Raw genomic sequence first — 25,761 nt, forward strand, 5'->3', positions numbered from 1 at the left:
GGAAGTAAACCCTGATGGGTTTACTTCCTCTTTTTTTTCCCTGCAAAGGTAAAGCATAATGGACTACTATGCATCGCATAGTAGCTCATTATGTGTCACTTACCTGACACAGGAGCCAGCGAAGTCGCCGCTGATCCCTGTAGTCCGCTGCGTCCATCTTGCTGGTGGCGTCTCGCAGCTCCGACCAATGACAGCGGCGAAGCCGCGATGACGTCACTCCCGCGCATGCGCACGGGAGTCGCGCCTCGCAGCTCCGCCGCTGTCATACGGCGAGGCCGCGATGACGTCACTCCCGCGCATGCGCACGGGAGTCGACAAATTTGGCAAATCCATTCTTGGATTTGCCGCATTTAGTGCGCATGCGCGCCGCTGTCTACGGCGCATGCGCCGTAGACAGTGGTGCCCATTTTCGGGCAAATATCTCCTAAACCATATAGGTTTAGGAGATATTGCTTGGACCTACAGGTAAGCCTTAATCTAGGCTTACCTATAGGTCCAAGTTGTTTGGAAGGGTTTACTTCCTCTTTAATGTAGTTCTCAAACAAGAGAAATAATAATTTCTGCAGCTAGTGGGCACTGCAGGGAAATTCTCCAGTTTCGTTTTACTTGTGGGCTCCATCTTATACCTCCTACGTTTAGGTCAGTGATAGTTATTGCCCTCTCAGGCCTTAGTTGACAGGTAAGAGGCTACATTTGTCTGAAAAAATATTTTTTTGAACTTAAAGTAATTTCTATTAATTTTCTTCACCATCATGGCATAATGTTTCCCCATAGTCTGCGCAGTAAATTGTTTTTCTCTTCCTCCCCTTCAGTAAATGGTGAGACCAACATCTAGAGTTTGCAAATATTTCCACAGTGCTATTTCTGCTGAGAGCAAAGCGGTAATTTGCAAAAATTATGAGAAGAAATATTCTTTCCCAAATGCTACAAGAATATTAAAACACTCTGTGGCATGCCAGAGGTGCCCTAAAGGCATTAAGACTGTTCTATGGAATGAAATGAGGACCAGAATAAAAGTGGGAGTAGTTTTTTCCTCCAGAATTCTCATTCCAGAAACACTTTGCTGCTTCTGGATTATCACAAAGTGTTTCTTCACCAGCAGCATCTTCAAGTAAGGAAGTGTTACCATGTCCTCCCAAAAATAAAAAATACCTTTATTTTATAGCAAAAATCGTACCGGAAAATTTAGGAACACCTTAGTCAAGCTCCTACAAGAGCAATATATGCTTCTGGGTCAGCATTGTCAAGAACTGCAAATATTCAGTTAGGAAGCTTGTACGTTATTATGAGGGATGGGGGGTGGTTACCGGTTCTCATGTGTTAGTGAAATGCTCTCAACATATACAGTCCTTGTTATTCCATTTGAGTAATAACTCCACACTGATTTTTTATTTTTTTGTTACGTTTTTCTTAACATTTCTATCCAGAATAAAATGGGAAAACTTTTTAAAAATTTATGGAAATTATACATCTCTAAACGCTGAACCAATAATGTCAAAATATAATGGGCATAAGTAATCTTGAATCTGGGTGTGCTTAAAGTGGTTGTAAACCCTTACAAACCACTTTGACCTACAGGTAAGCCTAGATTAAGGCTTACCTGTAGGTCCAAGAAATATCTCCTAAACCTATACGGTTTAGGAGATATTTACCTGAAGATAGCAAACGCTGTCTATGGCGCATGCGCCATAGACAGAGGCGCGCAGGCACACTGGGTATCGTGGCGATATGCTGCGAGTGTCGGCTCCCATGCACATGCGCGGGAGTGACGTCATCGCAGCTCGAGCGAATCACAGTGCCGGAGCAGCGAGACCCACGGAGAGCCACCAAGAAGATGGACGCTCGGAACTACAGGGGACAGCGGTGACTTCGCTGGCTCCTGTGCCAGGTAAGTGACACATAATGGACTACTATGCAATGCATAGTAGTCCATTATGCTTTACCTTTTGCAGGGAATCAGAGGAGGTAAACCCATCCAGGGTTTACTTCCTCTTTAACCACTTAAGGACCGCCTCCTGTATATATGTCGTTAATTTGAAGAGGGATCTCATGGTAACGGCAGCAGCTGCTGCCACAACCGAGATATCCCTCTTTACAGGAGGCGGTCCTGTGTACGATAACGGTGGTCTCCGCGGCGGGTTCGCTGCAAGATCACCGTTGGCGGCGGGAGAGGTGACACCCACCGCTTACCGGAGCTGCCGGTAGCGGCGGAGGCGATCGGGTGCTTTCTTCTGCTGGGTATAGAGACGAGTGAGGCTAAGATGGCTCCCGCTCGTCTCTGTACCATAGGAGGGCGGAAGCGACGTCAAAACGCCACTTCTGCCCATATCTCTTAAAGGTATATATATTTTTTCAAATTACATTTTTTTTTTTTTTTTTTTTTGCATTTAAGTCTAAATATGAGATCTGAGGACTTTTTGACCCCAGATCTCATATTTAAGAGGACCTGTCATGCTTTTTTCTATTACAAGGGATGTTTACATTCCTTGTAATAGGAATAAAAGTGATCCATTTTTTTATTTAAGTGTAAAAATAAATAAAATCAAGTAAAATTAGTTTTTTTTTTTTTTTTTTTTTTTTTTAAACCCCCCTTCGTCCCAGTAGCTCCCGCATATGAAACCGGTGGTCAAACCACACATGTGATGTATATCCGCCATCGATAGAGCGAGAGCAATAATTCTCGCCCTAGACCTCCTCTGTAACGCAAAACATGCAACCTGTAGAATTTTTAAAATGTTGCTTATGGAGATTTTTGAGGGTAAAAGTTTAACGCCCTTCCACAAGCGGGTGCAGTTTTGAAGCATGACATGTTGGGTATCAATTTACTTGGCGTAACATTATCTTTCACAATATAAAAAAAATTGGGCTAATTTTACTGTGGGTTTTTTTTTTTTTTTATTCCAAAAAGTGAATTTTCTCCAAAAAGTGTGCTTGTAAGAATGCTGCGCAAATATGGTGTGGAAAGTATTGCAATGACCGCCATTTTATTCTCTAGGGTGTTAAAATATATATATATATATATATATATATATATATATATATATATATATATATATATATATATATATATATATATATATATATATATATATATATAAATAATTTGGGGGTTCTAAGTAATTTTCTAGCGAAAAAATGTTTTAAACATTTAAACGCCAAATCTGAAAGAGTCCTGGTCCTTAAGTGGTTAAAGGGAATTAAAAAAAAACAAACATGTTATACTTCCACTGTGCAGCTCGTTTTGCACAGAGGGGCCCCGAACCTGCTCTTCTGGGGTCCCTCTGCAGCCTTTCTCGGCTTCCCCCACCCCCGCAAGTATTTTTCACGTTCATGCGAGCTCTCTCGCATGGTGCGAAGTGCTTGTGGTCGCACTCCCGTGATACAGCTGGTGACTATAGCCATTCACTGTATCACTCGGCCCTGCCCCCCTGGAACGCCGCGTCATTGGATGCGATAGACAGCAGCGCAAACCAATGGCTGCGCTGCTTTCAATCCATCCACTCTAGCCAATCAATGGCCTGGCTGGGCGGCGAAGAGGATGTCTGAGGCGAGCGCTGGACACTTGAGGGGCCAGGTAAGAAAAACTGGGGGGGGCTGGCATTGTCAGATGTTTTTTCACCTTTAATGCATAGAATGCATTAAGGTGAACATAATGTTTACCCTTTACAACCCCCTTTAATATTTTTCTTCCAGATATGTGCAGTAGTTAAAGCGGAGGTCCACCCTAAAGTGGACCTTCCGCTCATCGGAACCCTCCCCCCCTCCGGTGCCACAATCGGCACCTTTCAGGGGGGAGGGGGGTGCAGTTACCTGGATAATCCAGGTAACTGCACCCACTTCTGGGATAGCTCTCTGCGGGAAGGGGCGTAACTTACGCCCCTTTCCGCAAGTGCCCGCCCCTTCCCGCAAGTGCCCCGCTGCCTGCTGGGAAACACACAGATCCCAGAGGCAGCGGGGAGCGTCCTTATTGCGCAGCGCGGTTCGCGCATGCGCAGTAGGGAACCAGGAAATGAAGCCGAAAGGCTCCATTTCCTGATTCCCATACCCAAGATGGCGGCGGCAGGACCCGACAGACGACCTAGAGATCGACTTCGGGTGCCGACATTGCGGGCGCGCTGGACAGGTAAGTGTCACTATTTTAAAAGTCAGCAGCTGCAGTATTTGTAGCTGCTGGCTTTAAAAAAAAAAAAAAAAAACGCGGAGTCCCGGTGGACTCCCGCTTTAAGTGTAAAATGTCCTTCCTGTAATATAAAAGAGTAACTGCTACTCTGTCCTTGTGCAGGGTGACTGGTCTTGTATCCACCCCTCCTGTAGTTCTGCCTGTAACACTCTGATCTCTACACACTGCAGCACAGTGATATTGTCATTTGTTCTACATGACTTACATGAATTTTACATATCTAGGTTTGGGTATCGTACATACTAAGATTTATTACTTTTGAGGATTATGTTTGAATCCACTTGGAAAAACATACTTGTTTTTTTTTTTTGGGGGGGGGGGGTATAAAAGACCACTATGATGTATTTCAGTGGGATAAGTCACCAGTGAACCAGAATATTGCACACATGTTGTGCATGTAATTCCTGTGCTGTAACAATCTGCTTCCTTATGTATCCTGACTTAAATGAAGCTGGAAAATATGGGGGCATGTTTTATATTCATAAAATTCAAATTCAAGTGTGGATGGGAAGGCTTATTTTATCTGCATGAAGAGGGCTGTGAGGACTGGCAAAACCAGCTTTTCTAGTTGTATGTGTACATCAGGGCGGCGTTTATATGGACTGCCACACCTCTGTTTAAAGGCAGCTAAACACTTTATAATGTCTCACTTTCTATGCAAAAGAGATTGGTGTAACACAAATCTTATCAGTGTAGTATTAGGTTAAAACATTGTTTTTGTCTGTAATTATCTATGTATAAGGAATGCCCTTTCATCTTTTCTTCACTACTGACTGAAACCAATAAAATCTCTTTAAAGAGAGGTAAAAGGAGAACATGTGATCTAAGCCGGGTGCTGCGGTGAAACAAGTGGTGTTTCTGTTTATGGGAGGATACACTTTTTCTCCTTTTTTTTTATTTTTTTTTATTTATTTTTTTATATGATTGGGGAATACGTATTTATAACGCTATAGCGCCTGCAAAACGCCCTTGGTGTGAAAGGGCTCTAAAGGATAAGTTCTTGGTGTGTGTGTGTGTATAAAACCTCTGATTTTAGTATTCATTTTGAAACCTATTAGAAGCTCTTGCAGGGAAATGAGTAGGGACCTGCAGTTTTTAAAATTAATCTTTATCCAAAGGACTTGGAGGGAGGGGGGCAGGAGAGCCAGAGGGGGGGGCCTGGAAAGAGTGGGCACACAGGGAGAGCTGGAGGGGGTGTGGGCAGAGAGGGGACACAGAGAGAGCTGGAGGGGGGGGTGGGCAGAGAGGGGACACAGGGAGAGCTGCAGGGGGGGGGGTGTGGGGAGAGAGGGGACACAGGGAGAGCTGGAGGGGGACCTGGCGCATTTTATGCATTAAGATAAAAAGCCTTCTGTGTGCAGCAGCCACCCTAATACTTAACTGAGCCCTATCTCTGTCCAGCAATGTCCGTAAGTGTCTCAACTGTTTGAGACTCTCCCTCCTGATTGGCTGAGACACAGCAGTGGCTCTGTTTTCTCCCATTGCTGTCACCCAAAGTCAGTCAGCCAATCGGGAGAGCGATGGGGCTGTGCCGCAGCTCTGTGTCTGAATGGACACAGGGAGCTTTGACTCGGCTCGGGTGCTTGCTGTGGGGGTACTTGACAGGAGGGAGGGGCCAGGAGCACAGAAGAGGGACCCCGAGTAGAGGAGGATCTGGGCTGCTCTGTGCAGTTAGTTTTGCACAGAGCAGGTAACATCTTTATTTTTATAGAAAAAGAAACCAGGCTTTACAATCCCTTTTTTACCTGCCTATTCACTGTACACATGCAGGTTGATGTACCGTTTCAACTCATGTTTAATCTTAGCCTGGCTAATGAAAATGGCCAAAGATGTCAGAGGCTGGTTAGAGCTGCTGGACGCTGCATTGCTGGAGTGGAGATGAGTCTTATTACTGTACTGTGTTGCTGGAGAGGAGGTGCGAGTTTAGTTCCATGTTGGGGAGGGACAACTTTAAAAAAGGAATAGGGGCTCTTTTCTGTGTTTTTCCATGTTGAGGTAAGGCTTCTAATTGGGTATACTAGCATTCACTTTTTTTAGTAATGATAAATGCAGCAAACCAGTGTGTACTTTCCTGTCCTTTGTTTCTCTAATGAAAGACACAGATGTAGACTTGTATACAGGAGCACTCAGACTTCCACACTGAAGAGCCCATTTTGAAGTGTCCTGGGGCTTTGTCCTGGTTGTCGCCTGTTCCATACTGTGTACATTACAGGTGACGGCGCCTCTTTGTGGCCATGGTAACTGTCATACCTCATTATTCCAGCACAGTGCTGTGGGCAGGTCACACTCGGGATGCTTCATGTACTTGAACATGGCTAGTTATTTGTGATCTAGCAAAGACTATCATAGCATCAGGCTTTTCAGCATGTACTTCACACAGATTATTGGTTCTGTGTCTCAGCTGTAAAGCTACATTTATCTTAAAAAAATAAAAGGGTTTAGTTCTTATATCAATGTATGTATGTATGTATTATAATTTCTTGAGGCGCTTGATACTAGACATTGCAGGTGGCTGCATTGCTGTGCAGATCACTTGCGATGTCTGTGCCGTACAGTTTGTATGGCTGAATTTGCATTGAATTCGCACCAAAATGATGCAGGACCTTTTTTTATTTTATTTTTCCGGTCCACACTGGAATCTGATCACATGGGTGTGAACATTGCATCTGCACCATTTCACAGTTTGCACTGCTAACTGATCTGGGGGTGTTATTAACTTTTTTTTTTTGTATTGATACCCACAGCTTTTCGCAGAGGGCAGTGTGAACCACCGATTCAGGTGCGATGCAGGAATCTGCACAAGATTTGCACTGGTTCCTGCATCGGACAAGTGTGAACCAAGCCTAAAAAGTACAGGCAAAGTTTGTTTCGCTGTACTCCTGTGGATCAGAGGTGTGCATTCCATTCACACTCCTGTGATTTCAGCAGACAGCGGGCCAAAGGCTGTTGTCTGCTGAAGTCAGAGCTCAGCCTGTCGGTGAGCTGCTTAGAGCCTGGGCCAGCCACTCCCACTCCATCCACAGCCCGGCAATCAAGTGGGTGGGGGGTGCAGAGCAGACAGCGGTGACCAACAGTCATCAGCTCTCTGCTCACAGAGCAATAAGAACCAAGTGCGCCGTAGATGCATGCGCTGTAGATAGCGGTGCCTGTCTTCAGGCAAATATCTCCTAAACCGTATAGGTTTGGGAGATATTTCTTGGACCTACAGGTAAGCCTTAATCTAGGCTTACATGTAGGTCAAAGTGGTTTGTAAGGGTTTACAACCACTTTAAGGGAGATTATTTTTTTTTAATCCCTGGGTGTCACCAGAAATATGGTCCCTATTGGAAGATTTCCTCTCTATTCCTGCTCTGTTGATGACTTAACTTGAATAGGTAAATCTCCTTAAGGTTGGCACATACCGCCATAAAAACCTGACTGGTATTCTGATGCTTTTCCATGGTATCCAAAGCTACAAAAAAAAAGTTTGCAGTTATACTTGCCTAAAAGAACCCCATTTCTAAAAGCAGAAATGCATGCATTAAATATTTTATTTTACCAAATTGGCAAAAATCATTAAGACACATGCTGTAATTTCAGCAGTTTCATCTGATTAAACTGTCATCTTGGTGAAATCTTCAACAGGAAAAAAAAGTGTACATTAGCAAAAAATACAGGAAAAAACCATACTCTAGCCTTTATTTTTATTTTTTTGGTGTATAGAATTGAGTATAACATTTGCATGATATTTTTTATTTAATTTTTAAATGTATTTGGCCTAACATTTGTGTCTGTGTAGAAGCTGCCAGGTTTTTGCAGGCTTGGCTGGGAGAGGATGGGGGAGGTATCTTCTGGATGGAGCTGTGGAAATTCTATCATGTGATGGTGACACGGGGAAGATGACTGACTTGTTAAGCCTTTCCTATGTATAAACTCTCTGCTCCTTCTCTTTACAGTGACTATTTATTCAAATTGCTTCTGATTGGAGACTCCGGTGTGGGAAAATCTTGCCTTTTGCTTAGGTTTGCAGTAAGTACACCATTTATTTCCTGTTTCTCATTTTATTGAATTTCAGTGGAATTCTTTTTGCAAAATTTTTGGCTGAATGTGTCCTATATTGACTTTTTTATATTTTATTTATTTCTTTTTTTTAACACTGAATTATAAAGCAAGGGCATAACATTTCATGTTGGATATAATTGCAATGTTTATTTCTGGTTATTGAAGTGTTTGTGAATTCATGCTTTGTAGTCTGTAGAGTCCTCCTATTCACAGCTTAGGTACTCTAGTGCTGTGATTCAACCTGCCTCCGAAAACCCCTGAAATAGAAAGTGTGCAACGTGTTGATAGAATAGATGTTCAATAAAGCCGGCCACAATGATCTGTCTACGTTGTACATGTGATATTGTGATGCCCTGGTCAGATGGGCAGAACTGTGTGCACTGGGCGCTTCCGGAGATCACAGGCCAGTGTCTGGTTTTTTAACCTGCTGACATTTTAATGTGAGTTTTACAGTCGCAGAAACCTTTTTGGTTTCATTTGGCTTTAGTGAATATCTGCTTAGGCTATGTAGTTCAGTTATTAAATTTTATGTAGAATCGGTACAATATTAAATTATGTATAAAAGCAGGATGTACATCTATAACCATCTGCTTCGGTTAGAGCACCCCCCACAGGCTCATACTGGCACTGCTTGGTAGCTGGCAGGAACGAGATCCTCCTAAATAGTGTGAAAGTTGGACTACAGTGTGTATGGCTATCGCCTGCATTGTACCCTGGATCTGCTTTCTGCGCTTTAAGTTAGAAAATGTTTTTATACTTTTAAGGATAAAATAGATTTTTGTTAAAATTGAATGCAGGAAAAATATGTATATGCATTTGATCGTGGTGGAATTTTAGGAAATTGGCCATCTAAAGATTTAATTCCCATAGCATACATTAATTTTTAAATAAAATAAAACATATGATATACTTGCATGCTGTGTAAGGATATTACCTCATTCTCTGGGGTCACCCCGCCTGCAGTGTCTGCTCCTCTTCAGAGCATTACCTTAAAGGGATTGTAAGGAGAATTTTTTTTATTTTATTTTTTTTAAATAACAAACATGTTATACTTACCTCCACTGTGCAGCTCGTTTTGGGCAGAGTGGCCCCGAACCTGCTCTTCTGGGGTCCCTCGGCGGCTGTCTCAGCTTCCCACCTCAGATGCTTCTCACGTTCATGCGAGCTCCCTCGCATGGTGAGAAGCATCTGCGGGCGCGCTCCCGTGATACATCCGGCGGCCATAGCCGCTCACTGTATCACACGGCCCTGCCCCCGGCGTTCCGTGTCAGTGGATGTGATTGACAGCAGCGCGAGCCAATGGCTGCGCTGCTATCCATCCACTCCAGCCAATCAGCGGCCAGGCTGAACGGTGGAAGGGACGTCGGGACGAGCGTGGGATTTTCGAGGGGTCAGGAAAGTAAAACGAGGGGGCCAGCACTGTCAGATGTTTTTTCACCTTAATGCATAGAATGCATTAAGGTGAAAAAACATTTACCTTTACAACCCCTTTAAGATGTGTGCTGTGGGGGCACTCCTGAGCAGGGCTGTGTGCATCCATGAACGCACATAGCACAGCTAAAGCTTGCCCCCTCCTCAGAGGAGTTGACAGCAACAGGAGCCAATTGCTCCTGCCTCTGTGTCCTGTGAATGCAGGGGAAGAGGTGAGAGAAGAGATGAGACCTATTCCCTTTTTATAACAACTTTTACGGCCCTGTGTGTTTTGTAAATGTAGTGTGTGATATATTATAATATATATATTCTCTCTATATATCAGTAAAGCTGATTGGATATTGGCACCCAATTTATCCCCAAGAATCATACATTCACAGGTTTTGTCCTACAACTGTTAAGTCTGTATTTCCAGTGTTTGTACATAATGTGTCTAGAGGTATCCTAACCCTTTTCCACAATGTTTTATGGCAGCCTGGTCAATGCGAAGGAAAATAAATTAACAGAATTTGTAATCTTTTTTGTTCTGTGATACTGGCTTTTGAAGAAATTTGATTTTCACTGCGGTACAAATCGCATCCGATCTGACATCGCACCAGTGTGAACCGACCCTAAGGCCCCATGCACACACTGTTGCTGTTAAACTGCTAAACCTTTTTTTTTTTTTTTTTTTAAATGCAGCTTAAGCAACTGTCCTGTCAGGAGAAACAGCATTTACAAGTAACCAGTATGCATGAAGCCATAAGACCCCTTCCACACTGGGCAGATCCCGGTGCGATTAGCTGGCCATCTGTAAGCTTATCCTCTGATCAGAGCGGGGGATGACACATCAGTGTCTGCTCCGTATCTGCAGAGTGGACAATAACACGCTGCTCTATAGGTGATCATTTTACACTCAGCTATTTCTGATCTGCTCTGCTTGAACAGAAGAGGATGAAGTCCTCTCCCACTTGATCGATCCCAAAGTTAGGTGGGTTAAATGGACACGTCCATTTTACACCTACCTGTCCATAGGGATGAATGGAAGTCCCAAACAGGTTTGCCTTAGAAAAAATGATAGGCAGACCTGATCAGAATACTCATTTGAAAGGGACTTTAACCATATATATTGGGAGCAGTTTTATCAGCCAAAGATTTACATTTTTGGAGACTCGGGCAGGACATATACACAGCACAGCCCTGTCTGGGATCAGGAGACCTTGCTTTAAGGCAGTAGTAAACCCTGTCTTAAAGGAAAAAAAAACATAAAAAAAAAATGGGTCCCCTGCAGGCTCATGTCATCTGCTAGTTTGCACCGCGTACTAGCACATTATAGCAGACTTGCTTAAACAGATGACTTCAGTGGTGCACTGTCAACACTGACAGGGATTCCATCTTCACTGGGTCTTCCCTCCAGGTTCGTGGGCTGCGGCCAACTGAATGGTAGAGCCACGAAGAGATCACTCCTGCGCATGCACTCCGGAGTCCTGGTCGCAGCACAGCTTTCTCAATGGACAGCATGTCGTCCATTGAGAGCACAGAACGCATGCGCCAGATGCCAACTGCTGCACTTGTAAATATGTAAACATTTCATGTTTAGGAGACGTTCACTGTACCTAAAGATAAGCCTTACCCGTAGGTACAAGATTAAAGGCAGAGTTTACTACTACATTAATATCATTTCAAGTAGTTGGCTTGGGCCAAGCTGTTGGTGTTGAAAAAATAGTTTTTTTATAACAGCTTACCTGTAAAATCCTCATCTTTTGAAGTACATCACGGGACACAGAGCCGTAGTAGTTACTATGTGGTTTACTTGACAACCAAATTCAAGTCCCAAGGATTTAAGGGTGACCTAACCGCTTTAAGCTTGTCACCGGACCAGGGAATGCGAAGCAAGTGTGTGTTGGAATAATACTGATAAGGCCGAGAACTGGCCCTTGATGCCAGCTTCATTTCTAATCCTATTTACAGAAAGGCAAGGAATATACCTTCTAGGATGACAACCCCTGAACTCACACCAGGAACATAAGTCTTCCAGACTCTATAATGACCCTGGAAGCTGGCTTCCTTGTATTGATCAAGGTAGAGATCACTGAGCCTGAAAGCCCATGATTCTTCAGACTGTGCGGTTTCAATAGCCAAAACTGTTAAATATAGTGCTTGTAAGATGGGATGGAATACTTGTCCCTGCGAGAGCAGGTCTGGATGTGGTGGTAGGGTCAATGGATCACCTATCACCATCCTTATGATCTCTGCATACCAAGATCTTCTGGGCCCCACTAAGGGCACAAGAACCACAGACTTTTCCTGCTTGATCCTGCAAAGAAGTCATGGTAGCAGCAGAATAGGAGGGAATGCATAATCCCACGGGGTCACCGACACATCTGTTCCATATGCGAGTGGATCCCTTGTTTTTTGACACAAGGTTGACCACTTTTTTTTTTTTGTTGAACCTGGACCCAAACAGACCTACGTCTGGAATACCTCCTCTTTGGCAAATAGGCAGAAAAATTTCAGGGTGAAGGGACTACTCCCCTGGGAACAACTGCTGGCGATTTAAGTAGTCTGCCTGCCAATTCTTTACCACTGAAATGAAGATTGCCGATATCGTGGCACCTGCTTTTCTGCCCAGGCTAGGATATGGTTTACCTCTCCCTGGGCTGCATGACCTCTGGTGCTCCCTTAGTGTTTGATGTAAGCCACTGCTGTGGCATTGTCTGATTTAATCTTGATAGGACATCTGCAACCTGAATGTCCAGGCCCTTGGTTTTTATGTGCGCTGCCCGAATCTTTAAACTGTTGATGGGCAAGGTCCTTTCAATTCTGGACCATTTCCCTTTGACAGTCGCCTCTTCAGGACTGCTCCCCAACCCAAATGGCTGGCAGCTGACATTACCATCTTCCAGGTAACTTAACCACTTTCAGACCGGACCATTTTGCTGGTAAATGACCAGAGGTCTTTTTACACTTTGGCACTGCGCTGCTTTAACTGGTAATTGCGCGGTCATGCAATGTTGTACCCAAACAAAATTTGCGTCCTTTTCTTCCCACAAATAGAGCTTTCTTTTGATGGTATTTGATTGCCTCTGCGATTTTTATTTTTTGCGATATAAACGTAAAAAGACCGCAAATTTTGAAAAAAAATGATATTTTCTACTTTTTGTTATTAGAAAAATCCAATAAACTCAATTTTAGTCATACATTTAGGCCAAAATGTATTCAGCCACATGTCTTTGGTAAAAAAAAAGTCAATAATTGTATATTTATTGGTTTGCGCAAAAGTTGTCACATCTACAAACTAAGGTACGTTTTCTGGAATTTACGCAGCTTTTAGTTTACGACTGTCTATCTCATTTCTTGAGGTGCTAAAATGACAGGGCAGTACAAAACCCCCCCAAATGACCCCATTTTGGAAAGTAGACCCCCTAAGGAAATTGATAAGAGGCATGTTGAGCCCATTGAATATTTTATTTTTTTGCCTCAAGCGATTGAATAATGACAAAAAAAAAATTTTTTTTTTTTTTTTACACAAAGTTGTCACTAAATGATATATTGCTCACACATGCTATGGGCGTATGTGAAATGACACCCCAAAATAAATTCTGCTGCTTCTCCTGAGTACGGGGATACCACATATGTGGGACTTTTTGGGAGCCTAGCCGCGTACAGGGCCCCGAAAACCAAGCACCGCCTTCAGGCTTTCTAAGGGCGTAAATTTTTGAGTTCACTTCTCACTACCTATTACAGTTTTGAAGGCCATAAAATGCCAAGATGGCACAAAACCCCCACAAATGACCCCATTTTAGAAAGTAGACACCCCAAGCTATTTGCTGAGAGGCATGTTGAGTCCATGGAATATTTTATATTTTGCCACAAGTTGCGGGAAAATTACAAACTTTTTTTTTTTTTCACAAAGTTGTCACTAAATGATATATTGCTCACGCATGCCATGGGCATATGTGAAATGACACCCCAAAATAAATTCTGCTGCTTCTCCTGAGTACGGGGATACCACATATGTGGGACTTTTTGGGAGCCTAGCCGCGTACGGGGCCCCAAAAACCAAGCACCGCCTTCAGGCTTTCTAAGGGCGTTACAGTTTTGAAGGCCATAAAATGCCAAGATGGCACAAACCCCCCCCCCCAAATGACCCCATTTTAGAAAGTAGACACCCCTAAATTTAGGGGTACACTAGTGAGACTAGGTAATAAATGGCGGGTGCCCTGAAACTATAAAAAAATAACTAACCAACCAGCGTCACCTGTAACAGTTATATGGTGATCACTGGTGAAAGGGTTAACTAGGGGGCAATCAGGGGGCTTTATGCGGTAGTATATGGGGGTCCCTGGCGCTATAAAAAGCTGCGGCGAACCTAAATACCTACCTGCCTAACTAGCGTCACCTGTGACACTAATACAGCGATCAGAAAAACGATCGCTTATTAGGCTGGGTTCACACTGGAGCGATGCGGGAACGCCACGAATGCGCGGCGGGTTCCCGCATCGCATGCCTCCCGGCGGCAGTTCACACTGCCCTATGCGAACTGCTGGGAGTGTCAGTGAAATGTTAATGACACCCCCAGATCAGTTCGCATATCGCAGTGCGATCTGCAAACTTGGATCGCATGGTGTGAACACCCATGCGATCCGATTCTGCTGCGGACCAAAAAAAGGGTCCCGTGCGAGTTTGCGGCGGGTGCGGCGGGTGCGACACGAATTCAGCCATACTATCTGTATAGCTGAACTCGAATCGCACAGAGATCGGATGTGATTTGCACTGCAGTGCGGTGCGAATCACATCCGTTCTCATAAACCGCTGCAATGTGAACCCAGCCTTAGTGACACTGGCGACGGGGGGTGATCACGGGGTTAAACCTTTATTGGGGGGGTTAGGGGGGTACCTTAGAACTAAAGGGGGCTAACCCTAACTGCCCTAACAGTTATTAGTCACAAATGACACCTGCCGGGTGATCAGGGGGTTAAACCTTTATTAGGTAATAAATGGCGGGTGCCCTGAAACTATAAAAAAATAACTAACCAACCAGCGTCACCTGTAACAGTTATATGGTGATCACTGGTGAAAGGGTTAACTAGGGGGCAATCAGGGGGCTTTATGCGGTAGTATATGGGGGTCCCTAGCGCTATAAAAAGCTGCGGCGAACCTAAATACCTACCTGCCTAACTAGCGTCACCTGTGACACTAATACGGCGATCAGAAAAATGATCGCTTATTAGGCTGGGTTCACACTGGAGCGATGCGGAAACGCCGCGAATCCGCGGCGGGTTCCCGCATCGCATGCCTCCCGGCGGCAGTTCACACTGCCCTATGCGAACTGCTGGGAGTGTCAGTGAAATGTTACTGACACCCCCAGATCAGTTCGCATATCGCAGTGCGATCTGCAAACTCGGATCGCATGGTGTGAACACCCATGCGATCCGATTCTGCTGCGGGCCAAAAAAAGGGTCCCGTGCGAATTTGCGGCGGGTGCGGCGGGTGTGGCGGGTGCGGCGGGTGCGGCGAATGGCTGAACTCGAATCGCACAGAGATCGGATGTGATTTGCACTGCAGTGCGGTGCGAATCACATTCGTTCTCATAAACCGCTGCAATGTGAACCCAGCCTTAGTGACACTGGCGACGGGGGGTGATCACGGGGTTAAACCTTTATTGGGGGGGTTAGGGGGGTACATTAGAACTAAAGGGGGCTAACCCTAACTGCCCTAACAGTTATTACAGTCACAAATGACACCAATGCAAAAAAAAAAAAAAAAAAAAAAAAAAATGACATTGGTGTCACTGTGACTGGGGGGCAGGGGTAATTGGGGGGGTGATCGGGGGGTAAAGGGGGGGTGTGAGTGTGCCTGGCATGTTCTACTGTGTGTGGGATGTGTTGGTGCAACTCACTGATCCGCTCTCCTCCGTGTCGGAACGAAAAATACCGACACGGAGGAGAGAATACATCACTTCCTCTCCTGTGTTTACATTACAGGAGAGGAAGTGATGTCACCGGGGATTTCCATTCGTCGGGAGCGATCGCGAGGGGGTGGCCATGAATGAATGGCCGTCCCCTCGTCCGGGATCGCTCCCGAACGAAAACCGACCGCCGCAGGCACCGGGCGGGGGCCCGATCGGGCCCCCGACCCGCGGGAGGCAAAGCACGTACATGTACGTGCTTATGCCTGCCCGTGCCATTCTGATGACGTACATCGGCGTGAGGCGGTCGGCAAGTGGTTAAGAATGATTTCCCCTTCTGCAGATTCTTGGATCTCTGAGGCTCTGGTGCACCCTTTGGCTACAGACGCTTTGGAAATCTAGCGCTTGGACCGTCGTTTTCAAGGTAGACAGGGTACTGTTTTGCAGCAGTCTTGAATGAGACTGAGCATAGGGAATCTCTTTTCCCTGACCACCTGAACCAGCTCCTTTACGGAACTGATCTTTGCCTGGGGTAAAAGCCACCCTCTTCTGGGCTGTATCTATAACCAGATCCAAGTATTCTTAGTCGTCATAATGGTTTTAAAGAAGAGCTCGCTAGCTTATGGACCCAACCTAGGTATTCCAGGTAGCTGATTGTGGAGACCATGCTTAAATTTTTTTAAACACCCGAGGTGCAGTAGCTAGACCGAAAAGGCAATGCTACAACTGAAAGTGACGTTTTTCTTCTTCAAAATGCAGATATTTTTGATAAGCGGGGGAAAATGGGCACATGCAGGTATGCATCCCTGATGTCGACTGATGACAGAAGTTCTCCTTTATAGGATACAGATTAGATTCCACATAGAAAGTGGATATTTCAGAAACTGGATTAGATCCTTGAGATCTCGCATGGGTCTGACATCCCCATTTGGTCTTTGGCACCGTGAAAAGGTTTGAAAAAAAACCCAACCCGCCCCATTGCCTGGACTGCCATGACCCTTTTTGAGGCAAAAGTCTGACTAATGCTTGTAAAAAGGAGCCTTAATTTTCTATGGACCTTTTGCCCTGAGGAAAACAGGGAAACAGTGATTTCTTACAACTCTAGTTTGTAGCCTAGAGCTATTATGGAGACCCTCCATCTCTCTCGAGACTCCTCCCGCCAGACCCTTGAGAACTGCAGAAGTGTGTGTTTGTTTTTTTGTTCCCCCCGCGCCCCAGGGTTGACCCTCAGTTTCCTCTTGAACCCGACGGTGGAGACCGTCACGACTGCCTGGAGGCAGACGCCCCTGGCTCTGGAGAAAAGAGCCAGTTTAAACGAGGGACATTTTACTCGTTTTCTTAACTGGTAAAAGGGTAGCTTTTCCCATCCCCAACAGACTTTCACCATGGAAAGGAAAAAACAGCCAGGAGCTTTTGCATGGCGCTTTTGACTGACCACTTTTCAACCATAAGATTCTACGGATATACGCCAACCCAAGCGTAAAGCGAGAGGTTTGCAGAGTAGAATCTCTGCGTAAATTGCAAAATACCAAGTCCCTGGCTGCTTGGCTAAATCCTGGGCTACCTGTTCAGGGAAAACCTTGAGCGCACCTGTCTCAAATGGTCTCTCCGGGACTGACATACCCCAATTGCTGCCACTGCAGGTTGAGCTGCTGAACCTGCCAAAGAGAAAATATTTTTTAACAGGAATTCCAATTTCTCACCAGATGGATTCCTAAGCATTTGAGCATTGTCAACCAGACAAGTCAAATTTTAATTTACCGAGTAAATAGCAGCATCAATTGCTGTATACTCCACCTTTTTAGTACATTTTTTATTTTTATTTTCTCCATAGGATAAAGTGTCAAACGTTTTTAGGGGGGGGTAAAAATGCTTATTTGGGTGATTCCACTCAGAATAAATAAGCTTTCCCAGCAATGAGTGAACAGAAAAGGCATGCACAGCTTCAGGAGGCTTCAGTGAACCCAAACCAGAAGTGGGATTTTTAACCGACTCGGTTGCGAGTAACTTAAATGTGGAGCGGACCATTTCAGTAAGATTGCACCAGCAGTTTCTCAGCCCGTGAAGCTGAAGAGGGTCCTTCCCCACTTGTTTCCTCAGAAGAGGAGTCATCAGTCTCTTCCCGGTCCCCTGAGGGGGGGATCATTTTCCTTCTCCCAGAGTTTCTCTGTTTGTGGGTCCTGGGCGATAGAAGGGGCCATAATGCGTTTTTTCTTCTACTTGTGGAGATGCGATTAAGGTCACTAATCTTTCCTGCAATCCACTCATGGCTGAGGAAAAAAACCTGTGTAATATACAGGGCTGAAATGCCAGAAGCAGTTGCAACCCCAATCCCCAACGGCTCACTCTGATCAGTCTCCCTGGGTTTTTCAGGGGGAGATGGTGTTGCAGAGGGAGGATCTCTTTGAGCCCCCCCTTTTTTGGGGGGGTATTTGTACCTACCCTTCTGCCCATATTGCTATGGACAAATGCAGAGGTACTACTAGAAATGTGCCCACTGCTGAGCAATCAAGTTCAGCAACTGCTGCTGCTATCAAGGCTCGGTCTGATGTGAAGTAAATGTGCCTGGGAATGCCTGTCAACCACTCGCATGCAATCATCTGCTCTGTGTCCCTCCTTTTAGCTGTGTGCACCTGCAAAAAGCGTACCTTTTTATAGCGAAGCATGGCCCGCGCTTGTAGGCGTGGAACCATGCTGACGCCGCGCTAATGCTCTGCCCCCCCCCCCCCCAATCTTACAAAAAAAACTGCCCCGCGCGAGTGGTTGCTTTGATCCGACCGGATTGCATGTGGGGGGGCTGGGGTGGAGGAGAGAGGAGAGCAGGTGGATGGAGAGCCGCTGTAATGGCAGCAGGAGTTGTGCAGTATACTGCCAACCACCCCATGACCTCTAACCGGGAGGAGAAGCTGGAGGGACATTCCAAAACAGAAAAAAACCTTTCACGCATCCTACCCAAAGTTTGGGCTCGAAGGAAGCATGCAGCTTGTGACACTGAGCAAGCCTGAACAGCATGGAACAGGTACATGCTCTTGACAGCCCCTGGTGGTGACTTTAGGCATAGCAACATTTATTTAAAGGAGAAAACCCACAAGAATTAGAAAAATTCCTTGGGAATCTCCCTTACCTTTTTATCCAGCTGCAGGGTTTTGTGGTAAAACAGACCCAATCTTCACCACTCACGGTGGGCTCCGTTAAACCTTTTCATTGGGGGATCCACAGCCCTGGGCCTGTAAAAAGCACATCGCCAGGAATATGGCAGAAAAGACACTTTCAATGGATCCAGTTGCATGGCTATCCCCAGCAAGGAATATTCCAGCGGAGCTCAGCACAGCACATCTTTATTTGTGACCAACACCTAAGACATTGGTGAAAAAACTGAGGTACTCCCAGTAGGGGGAGGAGTTATATAGGGAGTCTAACTTCCTGTTTAGGGTGTGCCAGTGTCCATCACCTAAAGGTGGCTTATATAACCCACATAGTAACTACTATGGCTCTGTGTCCCGTGATGTATGATTAAGAAAGGTTAGTTTGGGCCATCTTTTTTACTGATATATCTTTTATATCTGCCTGGAGTTCAGCTTTAAAAGAGCAGTATTTTAGTATTTTTAAATTCATACTTGCCTAGGTGAATGCAGCATCAGTCTGTTGCTGCATCTGTCCCCTGGTGTATTGTCACTGAGAACACAGCTCTGTCAGCAGCTCTCTGCTCTCCCCCCCCCCCCCCCCAGCAGAGCATTGGGCAGTAGAGGGAGCGGCCAGCTCAGGCTCCCAGCGACTTGCTGAGAGGCTGGTTCCAGGCATGTGAGCACATCCCAACTCCATTGTCATGATCTTGCCTGAGCCTGGACCGGCTCAGTGACATCAGCGGGCTTCAGCCTACTGTCTGCTGAAAACGAGTCACAGGAGTACAGAACTGAACTGTACTTCTGAGTTTTTCAGAACACAATAGCACAGCAGGGAATTTGGTGTACTAACATTGCATAGTTTGTGCAGCGACCTCCTCTGTTTATTTGTTCTGCCCTCTGCGTTAAATGAACCTCAACTTCCTGTGTGTATCAGGCTTTCAGATCTTTCTTCATTTCCTTGTTCTATAAATAACCATCCTATGTGTACCATTACTGGGCAGTACTCTGCAGGTTATAATTGACTTTTTGTCCTTAATTCATTATTGGAACAATGTGCTCAAAGATGCATTAGGTTTTCTATGTTTTACTTTTAACTGGGACACGGGGCTGGGAAGATGAGGTATATTTTTCATGAAATGAACAATGAAAGGATTAAGGTTTCAGCAGTAATGAAGGTAACCTGGATCCTATTATACTTTAGCAGATCAGGTACCTCTGTGGGCATACATAATTTAACAGGCACTTCACAATTTTCAGTTGCTGTTTTGTCTTATTATTTGAATATTAACATTCCTTAAATGTAACAAAAATTTGAAAGGACTCCTGTGACAGAGGTATATGGGAACTGCCAATGCTGAGCTTCTGAAAATACTATTTGTCAAGCTGTCATACGGCTTCATTGGTCTCTATCCCGAAAAAGTGTGCAGATCAGAAGTTCTGACTTTGCTTGAACATCACAAGTTGCATATTAATTTGGGTTATCCAAAACAATATTCAGGGACCGCATGAATATTAGAATTTGCAGAGGGAAGTCTCCATGTTTTAGTGACTGCTTTACAAAACATTTTAAATGCCCATTAGTTACAGTATTAAAATTGATCGCAGCCTGCTACAGCGCGGCGCTAATGGGACACACCGCAAACCATGAGATTAAAACGTCTGTCACCGCACATATTGTGAATTGAACCTTACTGAAGCTGCTAAATTTTGGCATGGGCATATATGCTTCAGTGAACCCTGGACATAAAGGGTTATGGTACATCGTCATGAGAGAAATATGTGGCCCAATCTTTCTGAGAGTGCTGCAGCATAGCCAGGTAGGCAAGTGGCAAAGTTTAAGGAGATATGCAGCGGGTAAAATAAGTGAACACCTCAACGTTTTTCTAGGTAAATATATTTTTAAAGGTGCTATTAACACAATTTTTGCCACCATGTCAGTAACAACCCATGCAGTCCATAAATGCAAAGAAACTAAAACAAATAAGTTCAGAAATGAATATCAGAGTTCATAGAAGAGGTCCACAGAACCTTCAAGATTTGAAGACTGGAAGAATTGGCCAAAATCACACCTGAGCAGTGCATGTGACTAGTTTCTCCATACAGAGGGCATATTGAAGCCTTCATTACCAACAAAGGATTTTGTACAAAGTAATTGAATACATTTCAGTTTGCGTGTTCAGTACTTTTTTTCCTGTGTTATTCCATTCTTTTACACATAGCTTTATTTCAGAACATATTTGTTTTGGCTCCTTTGTATGTTTGGATTGCATGGGTTGTTACTGACATTTTGTGATAATGTATTGTCAGTAGCACCTTTTTAGAAATCGATTTACCTAGAAAAATGGTGATGCGTTCAATACTTTTACCTGTTGTATGTCCAAACTTGTTTGGCCATACTTCTCCTCTTGATCACAGCAGTGCACTTAGTTCTGTGCTTCTGTGACGCTGATTCAGCTGACAGCAGGCTAAAGCCTGCTGTTGGCTGATGTCAGCGGGTCCAGATTCTGTAGTGATCCTGAAAATGTCAGGATCCACCCAGATGTCTGACTGGCAGCTGGCTCTGCCTCTGTGCGACAGAGAGCCTGAACCAGTCGCTCCCGCCTTTTCCACAGCCCCATGCAACATGCAGAGCTGTAACTTCAGTCACCGCTCTCTGCTTGGTGAAGACACAGACCTGAGCGATCAGTGGTCATACGATTGCTCAGTTGTCAATCTTAGTGCCAGTGAGGGACAGACGATGCTGCATCTACATAGGCGAGTATGTATGTTATATTGTAATTCCGTACGTCTTTCAAAGAACTGATGTAATTCCTTGTCTCTCTAGTCCAGTGGCTTAGAAAGCATTAACATGAAAACCAAGCAGCTGAGAGAAATCAGAAGGGACGGTCTGCATCAAGGTTGCTTGCTTTAATTCACAAATAATGCAGACGAACACAATTTAAAATATATTAAAGGAGGTACTTTTATTATCAAAGGCTTAACCTTAATTCATTTTCTGCCATAGGGTAGAAACAAAAACCTTTTATACCAGTGCCCGCCTTCCCTAACACTAACATTTATCGGAGTCCTGTATTGATACAGCGCTGTGCCTGTTGTCTACTGTTCTTTCCCTTCTCTGTGCTCTCAAGTTTGGCTGATAAGTGGGAGACATTGGCTTCTGCTGTGGTCAGTCATATGTGATGGGGTGGGGCTGAGACCAGACACAGCCTGGCTCGGGATCGTGGCTGCATGTGTGCCTCCTATAGCTTGCTGTTTGTTATGGGGCTACACAGAAGAGCATCAGCAGGGGACCCCAGTAAAGGAGATTCGGGCTGTGCAAAATGGTTGCAAAAAGCAGGTAAGTATTGCATCGTTTTGGGGAAAAAAAATACCCATGCTCTCTCCCACTTGTAATCATGCAGAGCTACCTAAAGACCTACTGTACTAAAGTCTAAACCAGTGATGAACCTTGGCACCCCAGATGTTTTGGAACTACATTTCCCACGATGCTCCACTACACTGCAGAGTGCATTAGCATCATGGGAAATGTAGTTCCATAACATCTGGGGTGCCAAGGTTCGCCATCACTGGTCTAATTCAAATTCAATTCAAATGCATATTCTCCTTTAATGGAATGGTCACATAAATTAGAAGTACGTCCAAAATTTGTTGGATGGAATGGGTAAGAGTTTGATCCTTTCAGGTTTAATTGCAGTCTTTAGCTAAATTGTGCAGATTTTGTTTTAATACCTGTTGTATCCATGTGGCAGGATGTGTGAAAATCTCTTCAAAAGATACTGACCACGATCAATAACTTTTTTTTTTTTTTTTTTTTTTAACTGGAAGATTCAGAAAGGGTTAAAACCTCTTTTTATTTACTCCCCACTCTACAGAAGAGTAAAATATTGGTTAGAGTTCTGCAACACCAACTCCAAAAAGTCAGGATACTGTGTAAAATCTAAACAGAACGCAATGATTTGTAAAATCTCAAACTCGGGTTGTATTCACAATGGAAAACGTATTGATGTTTAAACTGACAAAAAGGAACCACTTGAAGAAAAAAATCAGGGAATTTGCAAATTGATGGCAGCAACACGTCTCACATTTGGGACAAGGCCATGTGTACCATGGTGTAGCATACAGTCTTCTTTTTAACAACTCTGTAAATATCTGGAAATGGAGGCGACTGGTTTCGGGAGTTTTGGGAGAGGAATGTTGTCCCATTCTTGCCTGATATAGGATTTCAATTGCTCAACAGTTCTGGGTCGTCTTGTAATTTTCATTTCAAGATGCACCAAATATATGCAATTGGTAAAAGGTCTGGACTGCACCTGAACTCTTCTACTACAAAGCCATTCTGTTAGATACAGTATAGCATTGTCCTGCTAAAAAATGCAATGCCTTCCCTGGGAAAAAAAAGCATTGTATGGGAGCATATGCTGCGCTTAAACTTGGATATAACTTCCAGCTTTGGTGCTTTTCCAGATGTGCAAGCTGCCAATTCCATATGCACTAATGCACTCCCAAACCATCCGAGATGTAGGCATTTGAACTGAGCGCTGGCAACAAGCCGGAAGGTCCCTGGCACCCATAGCTGCTGAAAAATGGCAACTTTCAATTTTGACTGACGACACAACAGTTTTCCACTTTGTAACAGACCATTTTAAATGAGCTTTAGCCCAGAGAAATTGCAGTGTTTTTGGATCATGTTCATATATGGCTTCTTTGCATTAAAGTTACCCTGCATTTTTGGATGGCACAGTGAACTGTGTTCAAACAGTGATTTTTGGAAGTATTCCGGAGTCCATGCAGTGATGTCCATCCCAGAATCATACCAGTTTTTAATGCAATGCTGTCTGAGGGCCAGAAGATCAAGGGCATCCAACATTGCATAGCAGCCTTGTCTTTTGCGCACAGATTTCTCCAGATTCTCTGAATCTTGTGATATATATATATATATATATATATATATATATATATATATATATATATATATATATATATATATATATATATATATATATATATATATATTGTGCATGATATATTTAAAGTCTTTGCAGTTTTAGATTAACAGTATTCTGAAATAAATTTTTTTATAGACGCAGCTTTTTAAAGATGGGCAGAGGTTCCCCAATCTGTACTTTGGAGACACTGACTCTCTAAGATGCCCTGTTTATACCCAATCATGTTACTGACCTGTTGCCAGTAAACTTAATTGGTTGCAAAAAGCTCTCAACACCACTCAATTTGCAAGCTTTTTGCTGCCATCAATTTAAAAATCGCTTCCCCAGCCACCCCCCTTCTCAGTTGAACCACTTTCTATGTCCAATATCCGGCTTCACAGTCCTTTGTTAGTTCTGGGAGGGCTGAAATCTGAAAATTGGTCTGGGCAGGAAGGGGGTTAAAGTGTCCAGTACTGAAGTGGTTAAACATTTGGTTTTTTTTTTTTTTTTTTTTTTTATATTTTCTATTATGAATAAAATATGGGTTTGATATTTGTAAATCATTGCATTCTGTTTAGCATTTACACAGCGTCCTAACTTTTTTTTTTTTTGGAATTTGAGTTGTACTTTAACGGTAACAAAGGTCTTTTTCAGCATTACTTCTAATGAGACCGTTGCTGACTCACAGCTTTGCCAATATGGGAAATCCGGTTTGCTGTCTTCTGAGTCAGCTGTGTCCTCCTCCCTGCACTCTGGTCTCTGTTCCTGTTTACACCTTAATCACTTCCTGGTGATTTAAAGTGGCTGTGATTGGACGATTCGGATTGCTTTGTTTCAGGATAGCTTAAATGTTTTGTGGGAGGAGTTGTTTGTTCACGCTTTTACACTTTCCCGTCCACTCTGAAATGTGTTTTTAAATTTTCTGAACACCGGGGACAGGAAAGATCGACCGATCACATCACCACTGTGGCTGTGACAGTGGCCCCTCCCAGCTACCAATCATTAGACGGACTAATATCTGTATTTCGCAGCTTGGTTGCTGTGCTGCGAGCAGGGTGCTTGCTCTCAGCACAGAAACCTCAGCCACCCAGCAATACATAAGATAATCCTGCCTTACTTTGCTGCTTAATTGGCTGAACTTCAAACCGTGGGTGACCATACCAACACCACCCAGTTCGACATTCAATAAAAATACAGAAGGAGTTTTGGAAAACTGTTGTCCTAACAATGCTTGCACCCTATCGGATACAGTCACTGCTATGGTATTCAGACAGCCACAGGTGGAATGTTATCGGAATACAGTAGCTGATGGGATTCCCCTGTGCCTCTGCTATTTAGCATAGGTGGAGGAATCTTTTTAGAATTGTCTTATTCACCCTGTGGCCTGCATGAGAGACGTATACATTCGGGGGCCCTTTCACACGGGCTTTCGCTTTCAATCAGGTCCGCTTGTCAGTTTTTCAGGCGGACCTGATCGGACAGTCCATTCACTCCTATGGAGCGCTGACATGTGAACATCCGCTACTATCCGATTCTGTCTGCCAAATCCAGACGGAATGGTGACCCTATTTTCCATCCATCTGGTGTATCGGATGAAAATCTCCCCGTGCAGGAGAGCGGGACTCTGACAGGTTTGTCTCAGCACAGTAAGTGGCGAAAGACCTGTCATCCACCTGATCAGTGGCTCAATCCACTGATGAGCAAGCGTAGTCCACCGGATGGTCCGCCCGTGTGAAAGGAGCCTTATAGCTAGCCCTAGTTTATACTCAGACAGGCCAAGAATTTATATTCCCTGGGTAATGGCTTTAGTGATTGGCAATTATATGGCTGCAGAGAATACGGGGAACACCCCCCCACCCCCCCTGCCTCTAAACAGCAATGGTCTTTAACTTATTACTGAACTTTGTATTACCAATAATTATCTATTTACATCTCTTTTTTTTTTTTTTTTTTTTTTCCTGCAGGATGACACATACACAGAAAGTTACATCAGTACAATTGGTGTGGATTTTAAAATCAGGACTATAGAATTAGATGGGAAAACAATTAAACTTCAGATAGTAAGTAACAAAGTATTCTGAAGACATGCATTGATGTTTGCATTATTGGAACCCTGAAAGATGTATTTTATTGTGCCGGATTATTCTTTTCTTTTGGAAAGGTTAGCAT

General features: G+C 44.1%; 1 protein-coding gene across 1 annotated transcript in view; it reads left to right on the forward strand.

Annotated features, from left to right (window-relative positions):
- RAB1A (RAB1A, member RAS oncogene family) overlaps positions 1 to 25,761 on the forward strand; it is an 81,941-nt gene that overhangs the window by 33,166 nt on the left and 23,014 nt on the right. Inside the window, exons 2-3 of the mRNA XM_077485959.1 lie at positions 8,116 to 8,188; positions 25,557 to 25,652. Of these exons, the coding sequence (XP_077342085.1) occupies positions 8,116 to 8,188; positions 25,557 to 25,652 (169 nt within the window). The remainder of the gene's footprint in view (positions 1 to 8,115; positions 8,189 to 25,556; positions 25,653 to 25,761) is intronic.

The sequence above is a fragment of the Lithobates pipiens genome, unplaced genomic scaffold (genome assembly GCF_037356315.1).
Source record: "Lithobates pipiens isolate NorthernLeopardFrog02 unplaced genomic scaffold, aLitPip1_a1.2 Scaffold_18, whole genome shotgun sequence".
NCBI classification, from domain to species: Eukaryota; Metazoa; Chordata; class Amphibia; order Anura; family Ranidae; genus Lithobates; species Lithobates pipiens.